This window comes from Lutjanus erythropterus, chromosome 12 (assembly GCF_056507025.1).
Source record: "Lutjanus erythropterus isolate fLutEry1 chromosome 12, fLutEry1.hap2, whole genome shotgun sequence".
Classification (NCBI taxonomy): domain Eukaryota; kingdom Metazoa; phylum Chordata; class Actinopteri; order Lutjaniformes; family Lutjanidae; genus Lutjanus; species Lutjanus erythropterus.
This window is the reverse complement of record NC_139328.1, coordinates 22948699-22971487: the sequence shown is the minus strand read 5'-3', so window position 1 is coordinate 22971487 and position 22789 is coordinate 22948699. Positions and strand designations below refer to the sequence as shown.

At 36.4% G+C, this 22789-nt stretch overlaps 2 protein-coding genes and 1 long non-coding RNA gene across 3 annotated transcripts; all 3 read right to left on the bottom strand.

Annotated features, from left to right (window-relative positions):
- Nucleotides 1-1423: 1423 nt before the first annotated feature.
- LOC146318015 (CD48 antigen-like) lies at nucleotides 1424-6080 on the bottom strand. Its single transcript, XM_084733114.1, has 3 exons — nucleotides 6005-6080; nucleotides 2417-2725; nucleotides 1424-2308 (listed from the first exon to the last, which is right to left on the bottom strand). Exons 1-3 carry the CDS (start codon nucleotides 6060-6062, stop codon nucleotides 1998-2000), a joined length of 678 nt encoding a protein of 225 aa, XP_084589240.1. The 5' UTR covers nucleotides 6063-6080; the 3' UTR covers nucleotides 1424-1997.
- A 2827-nt stretch (nucleotides 6081-8907) lies between these two features.
- LOC146318014 (uncharacterized) lies at nucleotides 8908-11264 on the bottom strand. The gene is made up of 2 exons (XR_014771692.1): nucleotides 10646-11264; nucleotides 8908-10166 (listed from the first exon to the last, which is right to left on the bottom strand). It is a non-coding gene; the product is annotated as an uncharacterized LOC146318014 (long non-coding RNA).
- Nucleotides 11265-11913: 649 nt separating this feature from the next.
- Nucleotides 11914-18118, bottom strand: LOC146318013 (CD48 antigen-like). The gene is made up of 3 exons (XM_084733124.1): nucleotides 17979-18118; nucleotides 12463-12768; nucleotides 11914-12378 (listed from the first exon to the last, which is right to left on the bottom strand). The coding sequence occupies exons 1-3, from the start codon at nucleotides 18034-18036 to the stop codon at nucleotides 12065-12067; spliced, it is 678 nt and encodes a 225-aa protein (XP_084589250.1). The 5' UTR covers nucleotides 18037-18118; the 3' UTR covers nucleotides 11914-12064.
- Nucleotides 18119-22789: the final 4671 nt, after the last annotated feature.

Genomic DNA, 22789 nt, shown 5'->3' with positions numbered 1-22789 from the left:
TCTTTTATAGGATTCTGATATTTGTGATGTTGGTGACTCCTTGTCTTATTTAGCAAAAGCAATGCATACAAAGACCCCCTTTTCTTGCCCCTGGGAACCAGCCTGGGAATACTGAAAATGAATGGACTAGAGCAGTCATTCCCAAAGTCTGGGTTGTGACCCACAGGTGAATCACAGGAGATTTTATTTTGGTCACCAAATAAATAAAAGACTATATCTGCAGTACAACTTTTATAAAGCATTGGAATGCATCTAAATGTGATTATTTTGTCTCAGTTATGAAGTAGACTAAAATTTCCTACACTGTGAAAACAAAAAAGTGAATAAAAATCTAAATTTCAAGGCTACTTACTTCAATAGATTTTTTAGCTCAACTCAAACTCTTATGTTTAAAAAAAGGTTTTGCCAACTAAAATGTTTTGTTGACATAATTTACTTTTCGTCCTTAGTCATAAAAAAAAAAAAGTAAACGTGAGTAATAGTTAATATTTTAGTATTTTCAATTAAAATTTTCAAGCACCCAAATAATGACAAATCCAGTTCACAGCTCACTGTGAACAGTTTTTAAAAATACATTTTTTGTTGAGATTCAAGTTTATCGAAAAGGACAAGTAAGTAAAGTAGTAGTAAATTATCTCAGCTAGGTCAGCAAAACTTTTTAAAATTTATTTCAGAACTTAAGAGTTTGATCTATTGCAGTAACTTCCCTTGAAATTTTGAGTTGTCCCAACTTTTTTCAGTGTTTTTTTTTTCTTGATGAGAGGAAATAAAAACAATGAGCTGTTATCTCAGTCTAAATGCACTTATTTCTCATTTGTAAAGTATTAAATGTGTGTATGCATATGTTCATTTATGCACAAATAAGGCCTGTTGTGATTCACAATAACACAATGGTTTGTCATTTTTAAAAAGTGGGCCTTCAGAAAAAAAAAAAAGAAAGTTTGGGAAACAAAACTAACGCATAAAGGCTGCACCAATTTTAAGATTGTTTAGTTTCTACAATGAAAAATCAGTTCTGGTAATAATTCTGTTTCACACTTGGACACAGAACAGGCTTCCAGGCATGTACAAGTTTAAATAGTCTAGTGTCCATTAATCACATTACTGTGGGTAAAGCAATTTGAAAGAAGCAACAGTCACATAAAATCTACATAAAGGGGTTTTATATTAGTCAGATGTTTGGCTCTGGTAAAGAATGAAGAGTTTTGGTTTTATATCCATATACTGCATGAAGGATCTGAGATATTGTTAATTCTAATCATTCTAATTCTAATTCTAATTATTGTAATTGTGTTGTCTAATAAAATAGGAATTGTATGTGTGCAAGAAGTTTGGTAGAACACTGTAAACAAATTGCATTTTGAAGATTTTACTATTCTATATTAAAATGCACATTTGGACTTACTTTTTCTCTGTCGACAGTAACAAACTAGTGCAAGAGTGACAACTAGGCTGGAAGCAACCACAACACACACTAAAATAATGTGGCTTCGGGGTGGTCCAGGATCTGTAAAGAAAAACAAAAGTTAGATTAGAAAATGAAGCCTGGTTAAAGTCATGTAACATAATTGAGAGAGTGCTACTGTAGGATCACATCTTACCAACCTGTGATATTTACTGCAGTTTTAATTACACAAGTTTCTTGATAACAGGCTTGATATATAGTAAGAAATAATGCAATCTAGTAATGTAATCTTTTTAATATTTTATTTTATTCTATTTCATTTATCATTGTATATTCTTAAATTGGAAAAATGTGTAGAATATACACTGAATTTTAAAAATTGTTTCAATATTTTGTCAACTAAAATGTGCAACATAACCTATAGTCTTGAGTCTCCCCGGGCTAACTATGGATGCCGAAACCCCAAAACAGTATCCAAGGAAAACTGGGAATTTAATAGTTGTGACTCAATGCAGAGTTTTGTTTTGTTTTTTGGCCAAAAATGGCTCTTTGCAGTCTCCAGAACTAAAATATAAATTGTGCATCACTGTCACTAAGTGTTTTGTCTTTGAGTCTTACCAGCACCTCGGGGGCAGAAACGTTGGATTTCCGTCACATCCTTGGTCCGGCTGACCTGGTTGCTATGGTTACAGATGATGGAGTCATTCACCAGGTAGACACGGAGAGAAGCACCAGAGGTTGTGACCTCTGATCTGTGTCCTCCCTCCTGACTGCAGGTGTTGGTGTCACATGTGAAAGTGCTGCTGATGTGAGAGTCCTGTGTGCTGCAGGTCACAGTGAGGTTACAGGAGTCTGAGCTGTTGGACACAGAGTCCACCTTCAGTTCAACTGGAGACACTGGGTCTGAGGGGGGGTTAAAACAGTTTAGAAACATGGCAACAGAAACTCTCTCTCAGTGTCTAAAATGTTAACATCAGTCACTGAAGTTCCAAAAAATGTAAACAATCCTACCTTGAACAGTAACATTATATTCAGCTATTGTTTCTTCTGTTTGAATCTCTCTCACTCGTGCAGTATAAACTCCACTGTCTGCTTCCTGTAGATTCTTCAATGTGACAGAGAAGTTTTCCTCAGAAAACTCAACCCTTCCAGTGTAGGAATCAGATATTACTGGTTTGTTAGGTAAAAATGTTATTAAAATTTTTTTTTCATTGAAGATCCATTCAACCAAAATAAAATTCTCAGGAGCATCAGCTGTCATGAGATTCAGAGTCACATCCTCTCCTTTCTGCACAAACACAGGAGTCACAGCACTGGACCCTATAAAAACAATAGACACAATTCAGTAACTATCAAACACAATATATGGTTTTATGGCCAGTACTGAATGTTATTCCATTCCTACTATATTTCCACAGCATCATCAGTTCACAATTATGAAGCACCTTCAGCTTATTAAGGGTTATTAAGGGCGGAAAATGTCTTTAAAAATGCCTTGAACTGACCTCGAGCAAGACCTGTAATTTAGAATTCATTCATTGATTCATTTTCTGTAACTGTTTATTCTGTAAGGGTCACGGGGCTGCTGGAGCCTATCCCAGCTGACACTGGGCGGGAGGCAGGGTACATCCTGGACAAGTTGCCAGTTCATCACAAGGCTGACACATAGACAGACAACCACTCACACCTACGGGCAATTCAGAGTTACCAATTAACCTAGCATGCATGTCTTTGGACTGTGGGAGGAAGCCGGAGAACCCGGAGAGAACCCACGCAGACACAGGGAGAACATGCAAACTCCACACAGAAAGGTCCTGCCACAGCCGGGGAATCGAAGTCAGGACCTTTTTGCTGTGAGGCAGCAGTGCTAACCACTGCACCACCGTGCCGCCCTAATTTAGAATTTAGAATTTTTATTTCAGTCTGCAAATAGAAATTAGATCATTATAAATAAATCCATAAATTCATCTAAATAGAGAAATAGCCTTTTAGAAGAAAAATCAAATACTTAAATGCAGTCAAAAACATCCCAAAAAAGTAACAGAGCATAGGCAGTCCAAAAAAGGTGTGGGCTGAAGCTACAGCTTGTAACACCTACACTCTGAACAACACATCATATTCATCGAGGTAAACAACAAAAAACAGGAAAGCAAACAAAGACAATCAAAATAATAACAAAGACAAAACAATACAACAGAAAAAAACAACTTACAAAAGGCAATTTAGACTCTGTAACTTCCTGTAGCTTGTCCTTCTGTGTTACTATCACATATTTTCATATTTGTTCAGTATGTTACTTCAAACTTTTGTTTAAACTTGTGTCCTACATGATTTCAGCACTGCAATTCATGCCAGTAGGTTATTTTTCACATACTTGTCATTACATACAGTATGTGTGTTTAATCTGCTCAACATTTTTTTTTTGAAAAATCTACAGTATTTATTTTGAGAAAGCTCCACCCAGTCCAGACATTCTGCGTCAAGGTTCGACTTTTGTCAAGTGTACTTCCTGTTCACACGGGCTAATAAATAGGTAATCCAAATAGCTGGCAATATACGATATTGATTACAAGCCCTAGATCATTATACACTACAATACACAACTACACTCTGTAGTCCCGCCTACAGGACAGCACATCTGATTGGTTAAAAGTCATGAGTCAATCAATCAATCAGCAGACACACTGTGTCACAGACGGAGCGAGAAACAGCTGCACCGGTGAGCAGACAGGAGCTGTGTAGAAGTTAAGACAGCTGATATCACCAAAGTTTCAATAAACATCACGGTTTTATGATCTGTTTCTTTGGTGATAGCACAGTTACATCAGTGAAAAAAGTTATGGTCTGGATTTCACTCGAGGTGATGTGACGGCTTTTAAATCAGTCGCTCTTCACAGAGATGCGCTGCACACAGCAGCATCTGTCCTGTATTTTCACTGCAACTCTGCATTGAGATTTCGGGTATTATAACTTAAACAAAAGTAACAGTGACTGTAAAACTATGATGCTCACATGTCCGTGGATCACATGCGTGCCGAACCGTAGAGGGTGATCCGTACGGGACACGGATCAACTGTGATCCGTTGCAGCCCTAATCTTAAATAACAGTCTTAACTTTAAAAATAACTATTTCATTTAGATTTCTTCACAGAATAGAATGAAATGCTGAGGTATAGGTATAGGTTTTTTTTAAGTTTTCTTACAATGGTTAAAATTAAGAAGATTTTTTTTGAGCCCCTGTAAAGCTTCAGAGCCTCTAGAGGGAGTTGGGACTCAGCAATATATTGTATAAAGTAATTAAAATCAGCTCCACATTTACCAGCTGCAACATTTAAGTTATGAACACATTAATGCATAACTAAAGTCCTACTTCTGATATTTTTGTACTTTTTGTGCTTTCTTCTTCAAACAAAATCTAGATATAAAACATAATCCACGCAGATAGATAGATAGATAGATAGATAGATAGATAGATAACAGAACTATTTAAAATTTAACATCATTTATCTTCAAAGAAATGTGTAAATCTAAATAATACTTAGGTGTGTTAAGATAATGATTTAGTGTCTCAAAATAATGACTCTTTATTTTAAGGTTTTTTTTTCATTATTTTGAGATACTAACTCAATATTTTGAAATACTACATAAAGTACATTATTTTAAGGTAGTAAGTCATTATTTCAAGAAATATTCATATAGCAAATCTTATCTTTTTTCTCCGTCAAAAATTGACAGAAGTGGTCCTCCACAGATACAGACATCTGGAGATGAGAGTATAGCGCGGATCTATCTGTCTCTTTCTAACAGAGACTCCGGCAGTGTAGTTTATACTCTTCTGTAATACGCCACAGAATAAACATAAGAATTTATAGCCAAAGAAGTTTTAAACTTCTGTCCATATTTGCATGTTCTTTTTCTTTCACTTGCCCTGAGATCTTTCTTTCTCTCTAGCAACAAATTCACAAGACCCCCGTTGCAGGTGAGGCCCCAGACAATTGCCATATGGTAAAACCACCTTGCTATACATATCATCTTATTTTGAGTCAATCCCAAATTATCAAGATAATTAGTGATTTCAAAATGAGAGGCAAGTAAAGCGAATGTTAAAAAGAGAAATAAATAAAAGAGAAATAAAACGTGTCCCTTCATGATACCTGTAGCCTACAGTGTTTCAGAAAGTGGTTGGGCTTTAATGTTATGATATAACATATTTTACATTATGTTCACAGCGAGGAGGAAAATGAAGTAGAAAGATGATAACACCTCATAAGAAAATTACAATGACAAAAAATAGCTTTGATGAAGATGTAGGAAGTCAGTATGATATTAATATAGACTTGAAAAAAAATATGAACCTTGCCTTAAATAAATAGATGTGAACAATACTAACATTTTTCAGAGTGTGTTATTCGTCTTTGTTTTGTCTAAGGTCATCATTACAGATAATTGAATTTGAAACTTCAAATTGAGACTTCCTCCATTCAGTTTCATTTATTGCATATCTTTTACCATGAGGTTTTCGTTCTAAGGTACAGCAACCAGATTTAAAAGTAAAAGGAGGGAAAACAGGAAATATTAGTAGAAAAAATATGTTTTTACCTTGCATTTGATATGAATATATGAGGAAAATAGCAGAGACAAACAAAAAATGTTCCATTCTGATAGACAAGAAAGGGAACTGTCGCTTCCGCAATAAAACTTGTAGCTGACATGAGGTTGGGGTATGGTGTGTTACAGCTTTGAAACGCCCTCTTCCTCTGAAACCATGTCCTAAAAAGGCTTTCTGGCACGATTTCCATTTGACAGTGCGAATGGGTTGTACATACATAAACTACAGGTAAAAAACATGGAGACAGGGAAAGTATATAGCTGCAATAACTGTTTATTTGTAAACAAAAATAAAATGTCACATTCAAAACTCCATTTGAGTAACATTAGATATTTGTTCTGTAATTTGTCTCTTAAATGTTCAGCATGTTCCATCCATCAATTGTCCATCACTGCTTATCCTGTCACATGGAGCTGGTGCCTATCCCAGCTGACACTGGGCGAGAGGCGGGGTTCACTCTGCACAAGTCATCAGTTTATCACAGGGCTGACATAGAAACAGACAACCATTCACGCTCACATTCACACCTACAGGCAATTTAGAGTTACCAATTAACCTATTATGCTGCATGTCTTCAGGCTATGGGAGGACGCTTGAGTACCCTGAGGAGAACCCAAGCAGACACGAGGAGAACATGCAAACTCTGCACAGAAAGGCCCTGCCCCAGCCATAAACTACCCAGGCACCGAAGCCAGCTGGGGGATTCAGACTCAGGACCTTCTTGCTGTCCCAGTGCAACTACTCAAACGTGAAGGGACCTCACCACAGGTGCCTAGCCTATAATTAAAAACAAATAAATATGTACCCCAGTTGACAAAGTAAAACAAAAGAAAAACCGTAGGCAAAGCAAAACAAAAACAGTAGGGCAAAGCAAAAAGAACCATATATAAAGTAAAAGAAAAACAGGGCAAAGCAGCAGTGGTAAAAAGGGGGGCAGGAGAACCTGAAACAAGGCAGAAAATACAATTAGCCGGGCTCCCATACTTCATATTAAAACTGGTGATGAACCACCCTACTCACCACCTCAAGGTCTGGGCTCCAATACACAGCAGGGCAGGAGGGAAGTCAGCGGTAACTGGCCAGCCAACACATTGCACATGCTTAACAAGACTAAAGTCCAAGTACAAATGTACACAAACAGGCTTTTGTTGGCGCACACCTGGTGTGAGCAAACATTCACAGCCAACAGCAGGGGCAGAGCAGGAGGCAAGAAAAGAGGAAGAGGAAGAGGAAAAAAGGCCCACAGGTGCCTTATATTGCCTGGCTCTGATTAGGAGGTTGGAACAAGGGAGGAGTCCAGCCCAGGCTGCATTCAACCTACTCACTGTTCTGCACTGCTGGAGGAGTCCCACCACACTTTGAAGGGATAACACTTTGTATATATATATATATATGGTGCAGTAGTCTCGCTCAACTGATTTTCTGCTATAAAGGAAAAAACACCCTGCCTTGTTTGTATTAGTCTAAATCAGTCAAGTTTAGCTGTGGTATGTGAAGCGTGCTGTGTGGGGTCCCACATGGGCCAACTATTGGACCTTTTGTGTTTAATCTTTAAAAGCTTCCTACCTGTAAAGACGACACAAAACTTTTCATTTCACTTTCTGCTGATAACAAGAACACTGACGTCTTGCTGTTGTTCAACTGTTTGAATGAAACCAACTACTGAGATCACAACTTCCTTCAGTTACACAGGAAAGAAAGCGACCTGTAGTCTCAGTATGATATGTGCTCGTGGAAAGACCAGGGGAAGTACGTGAGAAGTGAGCAGTCTCTCAGTCCCTCACAGTACATACATACATACACACATACACATACACATACACACACACACACACACACACACACACACACACACACACACACACACACACACACATATATATATAACAACCCCACATTTACGTGACTGCACTTCTTTATACTTTATAGCCAATATTACCCCATATATAAAACAAATACAAAAATATAAGATGAAAAAAAATACAGTATCACCGAGTGTTTTACATTCCCTTTAATCATTTTTGTACCTTGAGAAAACACTGTCTTTGTACCTCTTTTTAAACTGTCAGATATCTTTACCTTGTTCAATTTTTAACCAGTGGGTTCCACAAAATCACCCCACAAACTGATATGCACATACTTTTCAGAGTGGTTGCGAAAAAACGACATTGTTTCAAATTTAATTTACCTCTTAAGTTACCCCCTGTCCAAGAGCATATTTTGTGTGATGCCAGGTAGTAAATTATTTCTTGCTTTGTACATGATCTGAGCGGTTTTAAAATCCACCAGATCCATAAATTTCAGTTCATGACTTCAAAAACAGGTTATTAGTGTGTTCCCGAAATCCAACATTGTGTAAAATTCTGCAACACTCCTCAACAACTTTTTTCACACATATGTTATATGTGGTTTCCAGCAGATTCTGTGGTCCATTATCACACCAAGAAATTTGTTTTCATATACACTTTAAATCATAACATTGTCTATCCTAATAAATTCTGTTTTATTTTTGTGAGGGAACTTCATTTGAAATTTCTCATGATAAATTATCCTGTTATCTCAAGAAAAGTCTTTTGTTTTCCCAACAATAATGAGAGAAATTAACCTGTTATCACAAGAAAATTTGCTTTTTGTTTGATTTTTGTCAGGGCCAGAGTGGGACTCATTTCCACCCTGGGAGTTTCATGCTTCAGACCAGCCCACTTTAGTTCACATCTTATTATACTGGAGCATATAAGCATAAATTATTAAGCCTTTCATCCAAACAAAAATCTTTCAAAAACTTACAGTGTAACATTTTCACTGAACTTACACACTGTACATTAAATGGCTTATGAAGCAACTCAAAATAATAAAACACATGTATTGGCAATAATGAATAATTAAGTGCCGCTCAAATAGCAAATGCAACTTTTTATGACACCTTCTCTAACATTGCATGGAATTATTTTACAACATTTTAATTTCTTTGTATGGTTTATACATAAACCACAATGCTTGAATATCTGGTGAAAATATACAGATTTGGCTGTTTTCACATTTTGTGCAGCTAGCATGATGGACTGTTTATCTGAGGTAAAATTGTACATAGACGCACCAAACATAAGACGAAGGAAGTTCACAGTATGCATAAATGTTGGTAAATAACCCCACTGTATTGCAGACTGAATGCTAATGAACATATATCACTTGGCGATGAGAGTGTTGAAAATATATATTCCAGGGTTCACATCCTAATGTGACCAACAATATATATTATAAATTGATAGGATCACAGCTCCCCAAAACTGAAGCCAAAGCACCTCGGTCATCCCTCGGTGGAAGGCTGCAGAACAAGTCATAAATCCTGCCTCCCCAGTTGTAATAGAAAGCACATGGGCCAAATTAAAACATCAAACTACACATAAAATACATCTTTTCAAAGATGGTTTCTGTCATTTTAGGTACTTCTTAACATGGTGATGTTTTGAACAGTTAGATTGTTAGATAGTTGTTTCATTATATAAACACAAATGACAAATGAAGTCACCGGTGTGCAAGATGGCAGCACTCATATACAGGATATTTTGATTCATTTTTGTACAGTTGGAGGAGGTGGAGACTTTTCATCCATCTTTATTTACAGTCATTTAACTTAACAGTATAACTTATCTATTTATAAAATCACTGTGTTTGTGGTTCTTCCACCAAGAATCTTCTCTTTATTCAAAGTTAGTCTCTCTGTGTCTGCGCCCATTGCCTACATTTACCCATATTATTGCCTTGATTGGTGCCGGACACCATGCCAAAGCATTACAAAAATAAAAATTCTTATATTTACATTACAAATAAGGGTTTTCTTAGACAGGATGGCAAGAGGATCCAGCATGCCCTGTGTGTGTTGGTATGTTGGAAGACCACCATGGTTTATTCCTGTAAATATATCAGATCAGTTCTTTCCAGCTCTGTGTGTTGGTTCTTGTGAGTTCTGCAGTTGGTCTTTGCAGCTCTGTTAACTTGAGCATACACAGTCTCTGGCTTAGGGGTGTTTTTGGTCTTGATGGATTCTCCAGGTCCAGTGTGAAATGTCACCAAGCAGTAAGTGGAGGTCGGAGAATTACCTGAAGCATCTTCTGTAGGAGTCTCATTCACAGTTTGGGCCGGTCTGATATTCTAGAAATAATTCAAATAACCTTGTTAGGAAAATGAAATGTTTATTACTGTTTATTATTATTTTGCTTTACATATGCTGTACATATGCAAACCTGCTGTTCGACAGAACTCGACCAGCATGTTTGAATATATGGATCATTGTGCATTCTTCACTTCACAGCAAGACGGTGTAACACAAGAAAGCAGCACAGAGAGTGACGCTGGCATTTGTCACATAGCAGACTCAGTGCAGAATCTGGTGTAGCAAGAATGATGGAGGTAGTTTAGACAGACTGACTAATAGAGTAGAGTGATAATAGGCTGGTCAATGCATTAGGAAGGCTAGATTTCACACAGAGCGTTTGATTTTAAAATTATTTCTTTATTTCTGAAAACGGGGCTTTAATTGTTGAACAATGTAAGTGAAAATCTGTTCCTCAGTTTGACTTGCAAAGTTTGGAGACTTGGGTAAAAAGAAGGAAAAGAAATGTGCTGCTTACCTGAGGAACTTCATATTCTGTATTGCTGTTGTTCTTTTTTTTATCTGTAGATCAGTCATAAAAAACAGTTGATTTTCTTAAAATGTACATTTTCCTCAGTAGCATTAATTTATTTTTAAACTATTTTCTTCTTGCAGTGTCTAACCTAGAGTTAGTGTTGTTTGCAGTTATTTTTCCAAACATGAGATTAGTAGGGGAGTAGCCAGAGTAATATAAGTATTGAACTTTACATTTAATTTGCTCATTTAATTCAGTTAAATTCAGTTTTATCTCCAAAATGATATTTTACAGCCTTCACACTGCCAGCATTCTGTTGTCTGCCATTCTATTAAATCCCTTTTTTTATTTCAGTTTGATTGAATATTTTTCCTAAAGACAATCAAGTTCATCATACAACTGGATTTATTCTTGTCTTTCATCATTCTGATGGTGTTGCCTAATCATACATGGGAGGTTTGTGGGTATTAAAGGTATGCTCTGCTGCCATACTGGATTTCTATGTACTTGCAACAATTATTATTGCATTGAAAAGCATGACGTGACTTACATTTGATTAAAAGGACAGTCATAAGGGCAGCAAAGCCAGCAACAGCACCAACACCAGCACCAGCCCCAAATGCAATTCTGCTGACTCCAGCAGTAGCTGTAAAGAAACCAAAGAAATACATCAGAAATGATTGCAGTTTTAATTGTAAGATATTTCTAAAAAAAAAGTAGAACTGTTTTCTGGAAGCAGAGCAAAACTTTCCAAAAGTCCCTAGATACACAACTTTTTAGATCTTGACTACCTTTCAAAAGAAATCAGCTGCAAATCTTTTCCCCCCACAGTGTGTGGTGACATATCTAAAGACGATGATGATTTGCACATGACAATGATTACAAAACTTCCTCTCTCTAAGTTATGCTGTGCAGAGCAGAGGAAGACTGGGATTGGTTGGTTATCGCAGATACATTCATGAGAGAAAATGTGTGAAAACGTCTGAATGTTCTTTGAAAAACATGCAGGTATTTTCCTTTGGGTAGAGGTGAAAACACTTCAGCATTTGATTCCAGTCATATTGGACCAAATGAATACAATACTTGAAAACAACTGAACCTGGTGATTTTATTTTCTAACTTTTTTTGGATGTAAAACAGTAGGCATGAATGTGAAGTCCTTTGTGCTATAAACAAGTAGTGTTTATCCCAGCCTTTTCCCAAATATAAAGTAATGATAAGAAAGATCTATGTTGTAAAACACAATGATTTATTCTCTCAATAAAAAAAAACATTTTGAAAAAGCCACACAATATTTCCACCTTTACCAAAGTGTTGAGAGAATAATTTACATCTGAGATTTTTTGTTTTTACATGTGGCTCCATTGTGCTAAACTGAACCACTCTACCTCCAGAGAACTTGGCTGTTAAATCTTTGGATGGTTATGATGGATGGATAACTATTGGTTTATTATTATGTCTTTTAATCTTACTTGGTTCTGTCTGACAGAAAAAATCAATCTGCTTCTTGTCCTGTTTCCAGCTGACTTGGTTGCTATGGTTACAGATGATATGGTCATGCTTGACGTAGACGCTGATAGATGAAGGATGGGTTTTGGCCTCTGATCTCTCTCGTCCCTCCTGAAAGCAGGTTTGGTTGTCACATCTGAAAGTGCTGCTGATGTGAGAGTCCACTGTACTGCAGGTCACTGTGAGGTTACAGGAGTCCACTGTCAGCTGAACTGGGGACACTGGATCTGGAAGAAAAGACAAAACAGGTGTGAAGGGTTTTGAAACAGGGTTCTGCTGTGTATCAACATTTGAAATGTTAAGAAACTTACCCTGAACTGTGACCTTGTATTCAGCTACAATGGTGTCTTTCTCACCAGAAACTTGTGCTCTGTAATCTCCACTGTCACTGTGTTGTACATTCTTCACACGCAGAGAGTAATTTTGTCTATCTATTTCAGCTCTTCCTTTATAAAGACTGTAAAATGTTGTTTTATCAACATCAGACTTTCCAATATTTTTACTGCCATTGATTTTCCATGTTATATCATCATCTTCTCCAAGAGTAACTGTTTCATTCACATGCAGAAATAAATCCTTTCCTGTCTCCACAAAGACAGGAGTCCCAGTGCTGAAACCTGCAAAAGAACAGATATCAAAATCACCTGTATGATCAAAGCAGCTATAATCAATATTTCTATATTAATAATGTATTTGACAACTTATACATGAAAGGTGTCGCTCGTGGTGACAAACCCACAGAAACTGATCACTCTTCAGCTCTATAAAATATCTTTTAGCTCATCGTTTTTTGTTTTATGTCCTGCTGTTTTGGTTCACTGTCACAGCTCTCTCTCTCTTTCAGCTGCAGCATGCAGCTTTTTTCAGCAAGAAAAGCTCTAAGGACATACTGCCAGCTTAGCACCAAACAACAGACTGAAAAAAATTAGTGCCTAGCTGATAACAAAATGGAGCATTTAGAAGCTAAAAATCTAAACCTTTCCTTCGGTTAATAGGAACCAAAAACAGTTAAAAGGAGACTGAATATAGGCCTTACATTCATATATACACAGATACAACTTCAACTGAATGCTAAAGTTGCTCTATATATTAGATGTGTAAATAGTCAAAGACATGTCAGTGTTGTAGTATAAAGAATAAACAAAGAGGAATTTTAAGGAAGAACCACTTGTGTATTTTTAACTGAATATTTTTTAGATGTTATATAATCAGTGCTGTTATTTCTTACTTCTGTTACTGTATATTAGTTAATGTCCTAGCATAACAAGCTACTGTGTCCTACTAATTGATTCAATGATGGTTAGATTTTTAAATTGAATTTTATATACCATTATCAGACTATCGAGTCTTGGTTTGAAAAGACCAACAGATCAATGAGCCTCATGCATTTCATATTCTTATTTTAAATTTATCTTACTTTTTTCGCACAAAGGGCTCATATGCACGTCACGCCAGATTCAACAAATGCTCGTGACTTCAGATAGCGATGTAAATGATCGGCCTGTGTGTATTTGAGTGCACATGCCTGAGACTTTAACTTTAACTTTAATTAACATCCCAATAATAGCGTATAAGGATATGCTTCCTGCCCCATATGACAAAGTGTTTCAGGAAGCGTTCATTAATGAAATCAGCACCAAATAGTAAAAAGAAGAACTTTACAAGTTCAGAGGTTGCAGTCCTGCATTCAAAGATGCATAAAAGAAAATCTGCCATTTTAACAGCGTCAGCAGTGGAATTGAAGGATCTGCTAAAGAAAAAAAAATACTGATAGAATTTCTGATTCTGCTTTTGATTGACATCTCTACCAATCACACTAAGCTTCTATTATCCCATGAATAAATATTTCTAACCATCCGCCTTTTATATAGGCTCTACGTGCGATCCCATACTGTATATTATGTGTCCTTATATTCAGTGGTAGATAGTAACAACAATTTACTTGAGTACTGTACTTAAGTACATCTTTTGAGTATCTGTACTTTACTTGAGTATGTGTTTTTGGTTTTTTGGAAACTTCTGACTTTCACTCCACTACATTTCAAAGACAAATATTGTACTTTTGGCTCCACTACATTTCTAGAAAGGTTGTTGTTACTCATTACTTTTAGGCTATGTATTGGTTTGAAGTCAGCTGTTATTGTTTTTACTTTTCTAAAATGCGATTGGCCACACGCTGTGTTCCTCACAGAAGGAAACCAATCACAGTACTCGCTCTCAACTGGGACTGATGTAAAAGCAGAAATACGTCATCCAGGCGCTCTCTGTAACAAGCACAAGCTCTCTCTCTCTCTCTCTTTCATTCAAACAAAACACGGTAATGGCGATGGCAGAAGAAAGACAAAATTAAATCCCAAGATGTTATTATAATTAGAAAAAGAGAAATAAATGTTGGATTGTTTTTATCAGAGTGAAAAAGTACCACATAATTAATGTATATACTGCTCCTGAAGTCAGAAAGTAATCTCTTGGAGAACTCCTTACAGTTGGCTTCAATCTAATTTTATGATGTGATTTTAATACAGTTATATCAGAAAATGACAACAGCTGTCCTTTTTGTTTTTGATTACATTTCTATGCTGAAGTTTTTATAGGTGTTTCTATAGGCTTTGTGTAGCAGAGTGGTTCTACAAGCATCAGTGCATCATTACGTGGTTTACGAGAGTTACAAGCTTCTGTAAATGCATCATGAAAACAATACAGCAATGTACTGATTTTAGGAAATGTGCTTTGTAATGTGTACTTTTTAATACTTAAGTATTTTTAAAAGCAAGTACTTTAGTACTTTAACTCAAGTAAAACTTTGACTGAGCAATTTTGAAGTGTAATATTTGACCAGGAGTATCTATACTTTGACTCAAGTACTGGGGTTCAGTACTTTGTCCACCACTGCTTACATTTCTTACCCATATTTTATATGCAACACCTACAGGGTAAATATTCTGTTCAGCGGTGTGAAATCCAGATGCAATTTAACATTTCACTGTGACAACTCAATTTAATATACATGTATAGTACTGAATTTACTCAGCACAGACGATTTTAGGTAATATTTTGCATTTGTCTTTATACATCGAAAGTTCTCAAGCTTTTTCAGTAGGATGATCATAATAGCAAATTGAGATAAACTCAAATCTAACAAACAATATTTAATTTGGCAAAGATGATGTGATGGACTCTTCATCAGAAATATCGATACGGCATTGTCTTTTACAAAGCGTCCATCATTGTAGGGGTAAAATCAGATGCGTCTTCTTCCATGTACTGCTACATTGACTGTCATCCTTATCAATAGGGCTGTGTATTGGCAAGAATCTGGTGATATGATACAATTTATGATACAGTGGTAATGACTCCGTATATTGCAATATGCTGCTATATTGTAAGGAAGAAGATGATGATGATGATCTGGAAAAACAGATATTATTTTATTAATTCATCAGCAGTCTAATTTGCGCAATTTTCATTCAGTCTTCAAACCTCATTAGACGTTAGTAGAAGCACAGATAACAGCCTGAAGGAACCTTTTAGTTCCTTGAAAATTAGTTCTTGATAGTAAAAGCTACGGTTAGGTGGAAACGAAGTTATATAGAGTCTATCCTCAGTCTGTTTTGTGCAATAATTCACTGTATGAAATGTGGCCAGGGTGGAAGTAACTAATGACAAATACTCAAATTACTGTAATTAAGTAACTTTATTTGGTACTTTTACTTTTATGAGTAGATTTTCAAGTACTTACTGCTTACTACTTCATGTACTTTTGCTCAAACTCATACTCATATGCATTACACTATGTAATCTACTTAGTTACTTTAAAAATCATAATTGAGTAGTGAGTACACTTTGAATAAATATCCTAAGTTTTCATCTGCATTTTTGTAGCCAATAAGGTGATCTGACCCCAAACAGGCCAATGAATGCCAGGACACAAAAAATGAAAAGCTGCAGGAGCACAGGTTTGGAGTAAGGATGTCAATAATGAATCATTTATCGATTAATCGCTGTTAAGAATTTAGACAACGAAAAATGTATTCATGGCTTTTTAATCGATTGTCTAGAAATGGCAACAACTGCACCTCGTTTGACACTATTTTGTTTGATGCTCCACCAGACAAAATAATTACTAGTTATTGAACAATGAAAACTGCACAAAAAGGAGGAGACTGTGGAGTTGGGGGAGATTCAGACTAAACATCAGACAAAATATATAATATACAATAAACATCAACGGTTAAAAAAGTAGTTTTTGAGAGGAATACTTTGCACTTTTGCTTAAGTATTTTTCTAATACAAGTACTTTTACTTATAATTGAGTAATATTGTAGTAATGTAACATAAGTTGTACGTGAGTACAGATTTTCAGTACTTTTTACACCACTGAAACTGGTTAGAGTGACAAACTTACACCTACAGAAAACAGAAGCTCCAGTACCTCCAGTAAAGAGTAACAGTTTCCTAATGACTTCTTCATTGTAAATGTAAACGTTGCGATCTCTGACTAACTGCATTCCTTCGTTCCATCATACACTTTAACAAATCTGTATCACAGCACTGTAAGTCAGGCACACAAAGGTTTCAAATAAATTGTGAAGAAGGGTGTGAATTCAGTTGACTGGTTCCCGCATGTGGTTTTATCAGGTTTCTGTAGAAATGCTTCATGCTTTATGCTGCTGAAGTCTTGCTTCTCTGTTGCTGCACATTGCAACAGTTCTCTTTTCTCACAAAAATGTCTTCACATGTATATATTACTTAATACTGTTAGAAGATACTGACAATCACATGGTGCATGGGAGATTACTTCAAGTTCCCTTTTGTCCTAGAGCTTTGTATACAGCTTTATATTTTTATCTTTTCAATAATAGTTACCTATAGTGGATCTCTGATTCATTAATGTTGGCATAGAGTCAGACAACTTTATTTTTACAAAATTTTAATTTTAATATATGTACCCAAGACTTAGAGGAAACAGTATCAATAATGGATGGAGTATCCTAGTGAAATAAAGTAAATTTAACTGATTTAATGACATAAAGCTACTACAAGGACTTTGTAACTGGTCATGAAACAGCCTCATTTTAATACTGATGCCTCTATATGGCCTATATGAGCAAACAAGACCATCCACAAGAAGACTGGCCATTTTTATATAGTTATTCTTGATGCCTGCCACCATGTCTCATTTTAATTTAGCGTGTCAGTTGAAAGCTTTTAGGTGCATATTTTATAGTCTGATAGAGTCTGGCTCCAGACCTCTGAACTACCACCTGCGACTTTTCAACAATTCAAAATTAAATGAAAAGACAGTTCAGTCTGGTCAGCTGATTATTAAGCTGAGACTGATTCCAGTATTATTTTTTTTAAGTCTCTTCTATTTAAATTTGACTTATTTAGGCAAACAAAATAAATCAATAAATCAAGTATTTCAAACAGAAAGTATAGAGTCAAATATAAAAGCAGCTCATCTCAAGATACAGGATTTTTCAAAGACGACAGATGTCATTCACTGAAGTGTAACTGTTGTAACTGTGTCTGCATTCATATAGGGCGAGGTGATAACTGACATAACTGTATATCTGAACATATCTCATTAAATCTGTTTAGTTTTACATTCTATTTGCAACATTTTTTGAAACAGTGCAATGAGCACATTACAGAAAGTTGTATAAATTTCTAAAGACTATATCCATAGATATATCTATGACTATATCATTCAAAAAATGGTTTCAACACTGTAACAATATCACTTAAATAGTGTTACAGTATAACACCTACTGTAGAAAAGTCAATAAACAATGGAAATATAAATATAGTAAAATTAAATTGTTACCTTTTGTTTCACTCAGTTGCAGCAGGAAAACACCAAACAGCAGTACAACACGCTCCATTCTGCAAAATGTTCAACACGAGGAAGTAGTAAGCGTATATATGGAACTGACAGCAGGAAACTCCACCGTAACCAGTTTCTCTTGTAAAAATTTCTATAATTTTGTATTTCCTCTCTGATTGCTTGAACTTTGCATGTTGTGTTCTTGTATAGTCTGTCCTATTTCAAGATCTTCATACTGGAGACAAGATGGTGTGGCTCAAGTCTTGTCTGTATTTCATATATTGAACACATAAACAGCCAGTGATTTAACAGGTGTGTTCTTCGGTTGCACCATTGGCATGAAACAACAAGAGAAATAGCGTGGACTGACAAAATGAGTGCAGATAGGGAGAACATTGTGAATTAAAAAAGACAGGTCAGCTCACCAGTATAACAGTTTTTCTTTTTAAGTCGGACAGCATCAGAGAGTGAGAGGCTTGGAAATCTGGAAGGCGCTCAGAGCAGAACTTCTCTTACGTCACATCAAAAGGAGCCATCTGGATATCTGGCCTGTAAGTGTTGTCAAATAAATTCTGTCCACATGATACACTAATAAATAATTGAAGGTCAGGAATTTTTATACAGTAAATAAGTTAATAAATAAATAAATAATTTGAATTAAGGTTAAAATTTATGTATTGAAATCTGTTGTGTAAAAGGTAAAATAATATAATTTACTAAAAATGTTGCAAGCACATATACTGTAGTTCATTGCTTAAATTGTACATTTATTGCCCGGAACCAATGTTTTCTTTTTGTGGCGCACCTACGGTCAAGTTTTTTGTGGGACTATATACAGCGCAAGGCGAACGCCTCACGAGGCCTTATCTGTTTCAGTTCATGTTAATGTCTGAAGCCTAAGCAGACGATAAAGAGACTTTAAGGAACTTAAAGAAACTTGAAAGGATTTTCATGGACCAAACCTCTCTTAACAACAAGCGGCCAACGAGGTATTTATTCAAACTGTAAATGTTCTTCATTTCATGTCGGTGCTGAGCGCCAAGTTATATTTGTTTTTATTTTCATGTTCATTGTGCCTTGTGGCTCATTTGGATATTTGCACTGTTTCTTTACAATATAGTTCTCACAGCGTATGTGTGACGGCGAGAAGCAGAGGAGGTAGCAGAGATATGCCCAAGCAATAAAACGCCCGTTTCAAAGAACCGACCTGTGTCTGTATTGTTGTGGAGAGAGCTACATGGCCCATCCAGACAGCAGGGTACACCTAGAACTCGCTGGAGGGATAACACATCTCATCTGGCCTGGGAATGCCTCGGGATCCCCCCGGAGGAGCTGGAGGGCGCTGCTGTAGAGAGGGACATCTGGAATACTCTGCTTAGCCTGCCGCTGCAACCTGACTCCGGATAAATGGAAGAAAATGGATGGATTCAAGAAATTAAGTGTTTGATACTCAAAATTAGACATGTCTAGAAGGGAACCCGTGAATACCCATATAAGATCTTCATCAATCAACACCATGATGTTTTCCTAACTCTAACCAGGTGTCTTCTATCCCCAAACCCACCCAGATCTTAACCATGATAAGCATTGTCACATTATTATACATAATTAATTTGTGCAGGGCGCCCAATGAAGAACCAGCACATAAGAATCTCATATATGTTCCCCCAATAAAAACATTCAAGCTGTTATGAGGAAATTTAATATTGTATTGATTTTGGAAGCTCCAGTAGACAAAAGTGGCAGTTTTTCTACCAAACTAAACACAAAACATAGCATCAAAAATTAAAGATTTCTAACTAAAAATATCCTTTGTAGTACTCACTGTAACTTTGCCTGGGAAAATGTAAACAAAGGCTCATTTCATCTAATTTCGAGGAGAATCCGACCAATTGGCAGGTGTCAGGAATAACTATATAGAAAAAGTCATAACCAGTTAAAACCTCCTTGTAGTAACTTTCAGTAGCAGAGTATTCATTTGTAATATTTTGTATGACATACCACCAGAATGCAACTCATAGACATAACAATGCCTCTGGTGACGTAACTGGTGGCAGCACCTCAGCATATGTAACATAGTGAATTGTTCGCTTGCACACATGTCCTGTTAGATAATAATTGTCATAACAAAGATATTTCCACCATAAATTGATGCAGAAAGGGCTCAGTTTGGGCTACATCACCCAGGCCTAGATGAATGAAGAGTTCCTGCTGTTGGGCCGTAGTGATCCAACCAGGACAAAATTGCAAGTGAAAGACTTTTGATAACTCAGAATCAGCTTTATTAATTCAGTTTTTAGAGAGAACTGCCTCATTTGTTCTCTCTATCTGCCCTTGAAACACATTAACATTCAGAGCTTGATGTTAATTAAGAAAATGTTACAAATACATGCAAATTCCAACATATTCGTGTCATACTAAACCATTCTTCATACCTAACCACACATTTCCATCAGAATGAAATCATTATCAGTGACTTACAACATCTCTTTCACATTCTCATCTCTCAACAATAGTAGCAGTCATATTATGAGACCTCTTCATCATGTCCTTAAGTAAAAGGGGCTTCATTAATTTGACAACGTTAGTAATCCGAAAATGAAAGTACAGAAGGCTCCTGTTTTCCACAGAAAGGAGTGCTTCCTCGGTGCTTCCCATAACTTTTGCAAACCACAATCACCAACTGAGCTCCAATTAGCTATGAAGGAAGAAGCATCTATTTTAAAGTTTATTCTAACTGTTTCAAATTCAGTGCTATTCAAGGTGTAAGTGCTTTCAGTAGTAAAACCATTATATTGTAGGCAGCTAACCTTGCTATGGTGCAAATGTACATCATATAAAGTGCTAACAGCAATAATAGTCATATATAACAGAAAACAAGAAACACCACACCACCAAGAGATACAGTATACAAAGCACCCTGAATACATAAACATATATTCAATCTGTCGTTTGTCTACATTCCAGTTGTAGTGCTACATTAGTGTAACAGAATCTCCATAGAGCTTTATCTAAGACATTGGACTGCATTGTTGTGTACAACACACATTACTTTGTCACTGTGTTTCAGTCTACAGGAAGTGTAAAAATATCATGAGCGCTGTGAGTTGGGGGAAGGGAATGTGTACGTTATTGACGGACAGCATTACTCATTGGTGTTTTTTACTGCAGAGACAAATCACACCGAAAAAGAAACGGGTGAAATGGGTTTTCCTGCCCCCCCACCGCCCCCCACCCCCCGATTACACTTACCACCCATTACCAACTCCCCACCCCCCACCCCTCTTCTCATCTGTACTTACAATTCGAAAATACAGACTCAGACTGATTCACACTCACAGGGGAAGCCACACAAGTTCACCGAGGTTTCTGTACTCTCCACTGCTTGTTTCGTTCAGTCTTAATTTTTTTGTTTTTTTTGTGTGAATAAATAAATCAACCTGTTACTTTTTTTAAGTTATGAAAGTGTCATAGAAGAGGTGGGAATAAATCACTTATATGCAAGTCTCAAGCAAGTCTCAAGTCTTAAAGGGACACTTCATCCCAAAATCAAAAATATATATTTTTGCCCTGGCTTTTATATATCCACATCTTTTTGGTGTGAATTGCAGAGTTTTGGAGAAAAATTCAAAACCAATGCCTCTTTATTATTCATGACAAAGAAAATCAAGATAATCCACAGACCTTGTTGTGAGCAGGTTCATGTAGGAACTAATTTCTTTATGAAGTAGAATCTACTGGAACTACATTCCTTTCTACTAGAATAAACAATATATGAAACTGCTCACAACAAGGTATGTGGATTAAATTTAGTGATCGCAATCACAATTTTTGGAAAGAGATATTGGTTTTGATTTATTGATTTATTTATTTTTGTTTGTTTGTTTTGTTTTTGGTGCTTTGAGCACAAGAAGATCAGTTCAGTTTACTCCCATTATATTTGAGAGAAGGCAGACATCTCAGCAGCCAATACCTCCAAAATTCTTAAACTCACACCAAAACTATATAGATGGATAAATAGCGCTACAGGCCATAGGAAAAATACATATTTTTGATTTTGGGGTGAACTGTCCCTTTAACCTTCAAGTTTCAAGCAAGTCCCAGGTTACTGTGGTGAGAATCAAGCGAGTCAAGTCAAGGTATTGCACAGGTCAAGAAAGTCACAAGTCAAGTTATACCCACCAAGGACGGGTGCAATGGGTGCATGGTTTTGATCGTATCACGGTTTGAGTCACGGATCAGTTCACATTTTGGCTCATCAAAAAAGAAAAGAAAGTTGGGAACAGGGTTGAATTAATTAGAAAATTCACTTGACTTTGATGTAACAGCCTCTCTCTGTCTGTTGTCACCACCATAGTAGTGATAAATATAAGAATATTATTAATAATAATAACTATAATACTATACTATATGACTATACAGCATACTTCTAGTACTATACTGTATTGTAGTATTCTAAGACATACAATAGATAATAATACACTATATATTATAATCATACTACACTCTGTAGCCTTGCTCAGTGTCCTGCCCACAGCACTATCTGATTGGTTACACTTCACAAGTAATAGCCAATCAGCACTGAAGCCTGTGTCACAGACAGGTAGAGACCCACAGCTGTTCTGGTGAGCAGAGCTGTATGTATATGCTCACCAGATTTCCCAGGTATACCTGTGAAAATGCCGCAAGTCATTGTTGGAATTTCATTCAATGGAGGTGAAGTGATGACTTTTGAATCAGTGGCTGACACTTGTGTTGTCCACTTTTCCCATGAATTATGATGTGGTGGTGCCTAAGGGCGTTTCCACTAC

Excerpts from the sequence above, each read along its gene's own strand:
- LOC146318015 (XM_084733114.1), bottom strand. The coding sequence starts at position 6,062 with ATGGAACATTTTTTGTTTGTCTCTGCTATTTTCCTCATATATTCATAT. Across the intron at positions 2,726-6,004 it reads ATATTCATATCAAATGCAAG|GGTCCAGTGCTGTGACTCCT; the intron begins GTAAAAACATAT and ends TTGTTTTTATAG. Across the intron at positions 2,309-2,416 it reads ATATAATGTTACTGTTCAAG|ACCCAGTGTCTCCAGTTGAA; the intron begins GTAGGATTGTTT and ends ACCCCCCCTCAG.
- LOC146318013 (XM_084733124.1), bottom strand. The coding sequence starts at position 18,036 with ATGGAGCGTGTTGTACTGCTGTTTGGTGTTTTCCTGCTGCAACTGAGT. Across the intron at positions 12,769-17,978 it reads GCAACTGAGTGAAACAAAAG|GTTTCAGCACTGGGACTCCT; the intron begins GTAACAATTTAA and ends GTTCTTTTGCAG. Across the intron at positions 12,379-12,462 it reads ATACAAGGTCACAGTTCAGG|ATCCAGTGTCCCCAGTTCAG; the intron begins GTAAGTTTCTTA and ends CTTTTCTTCCAG.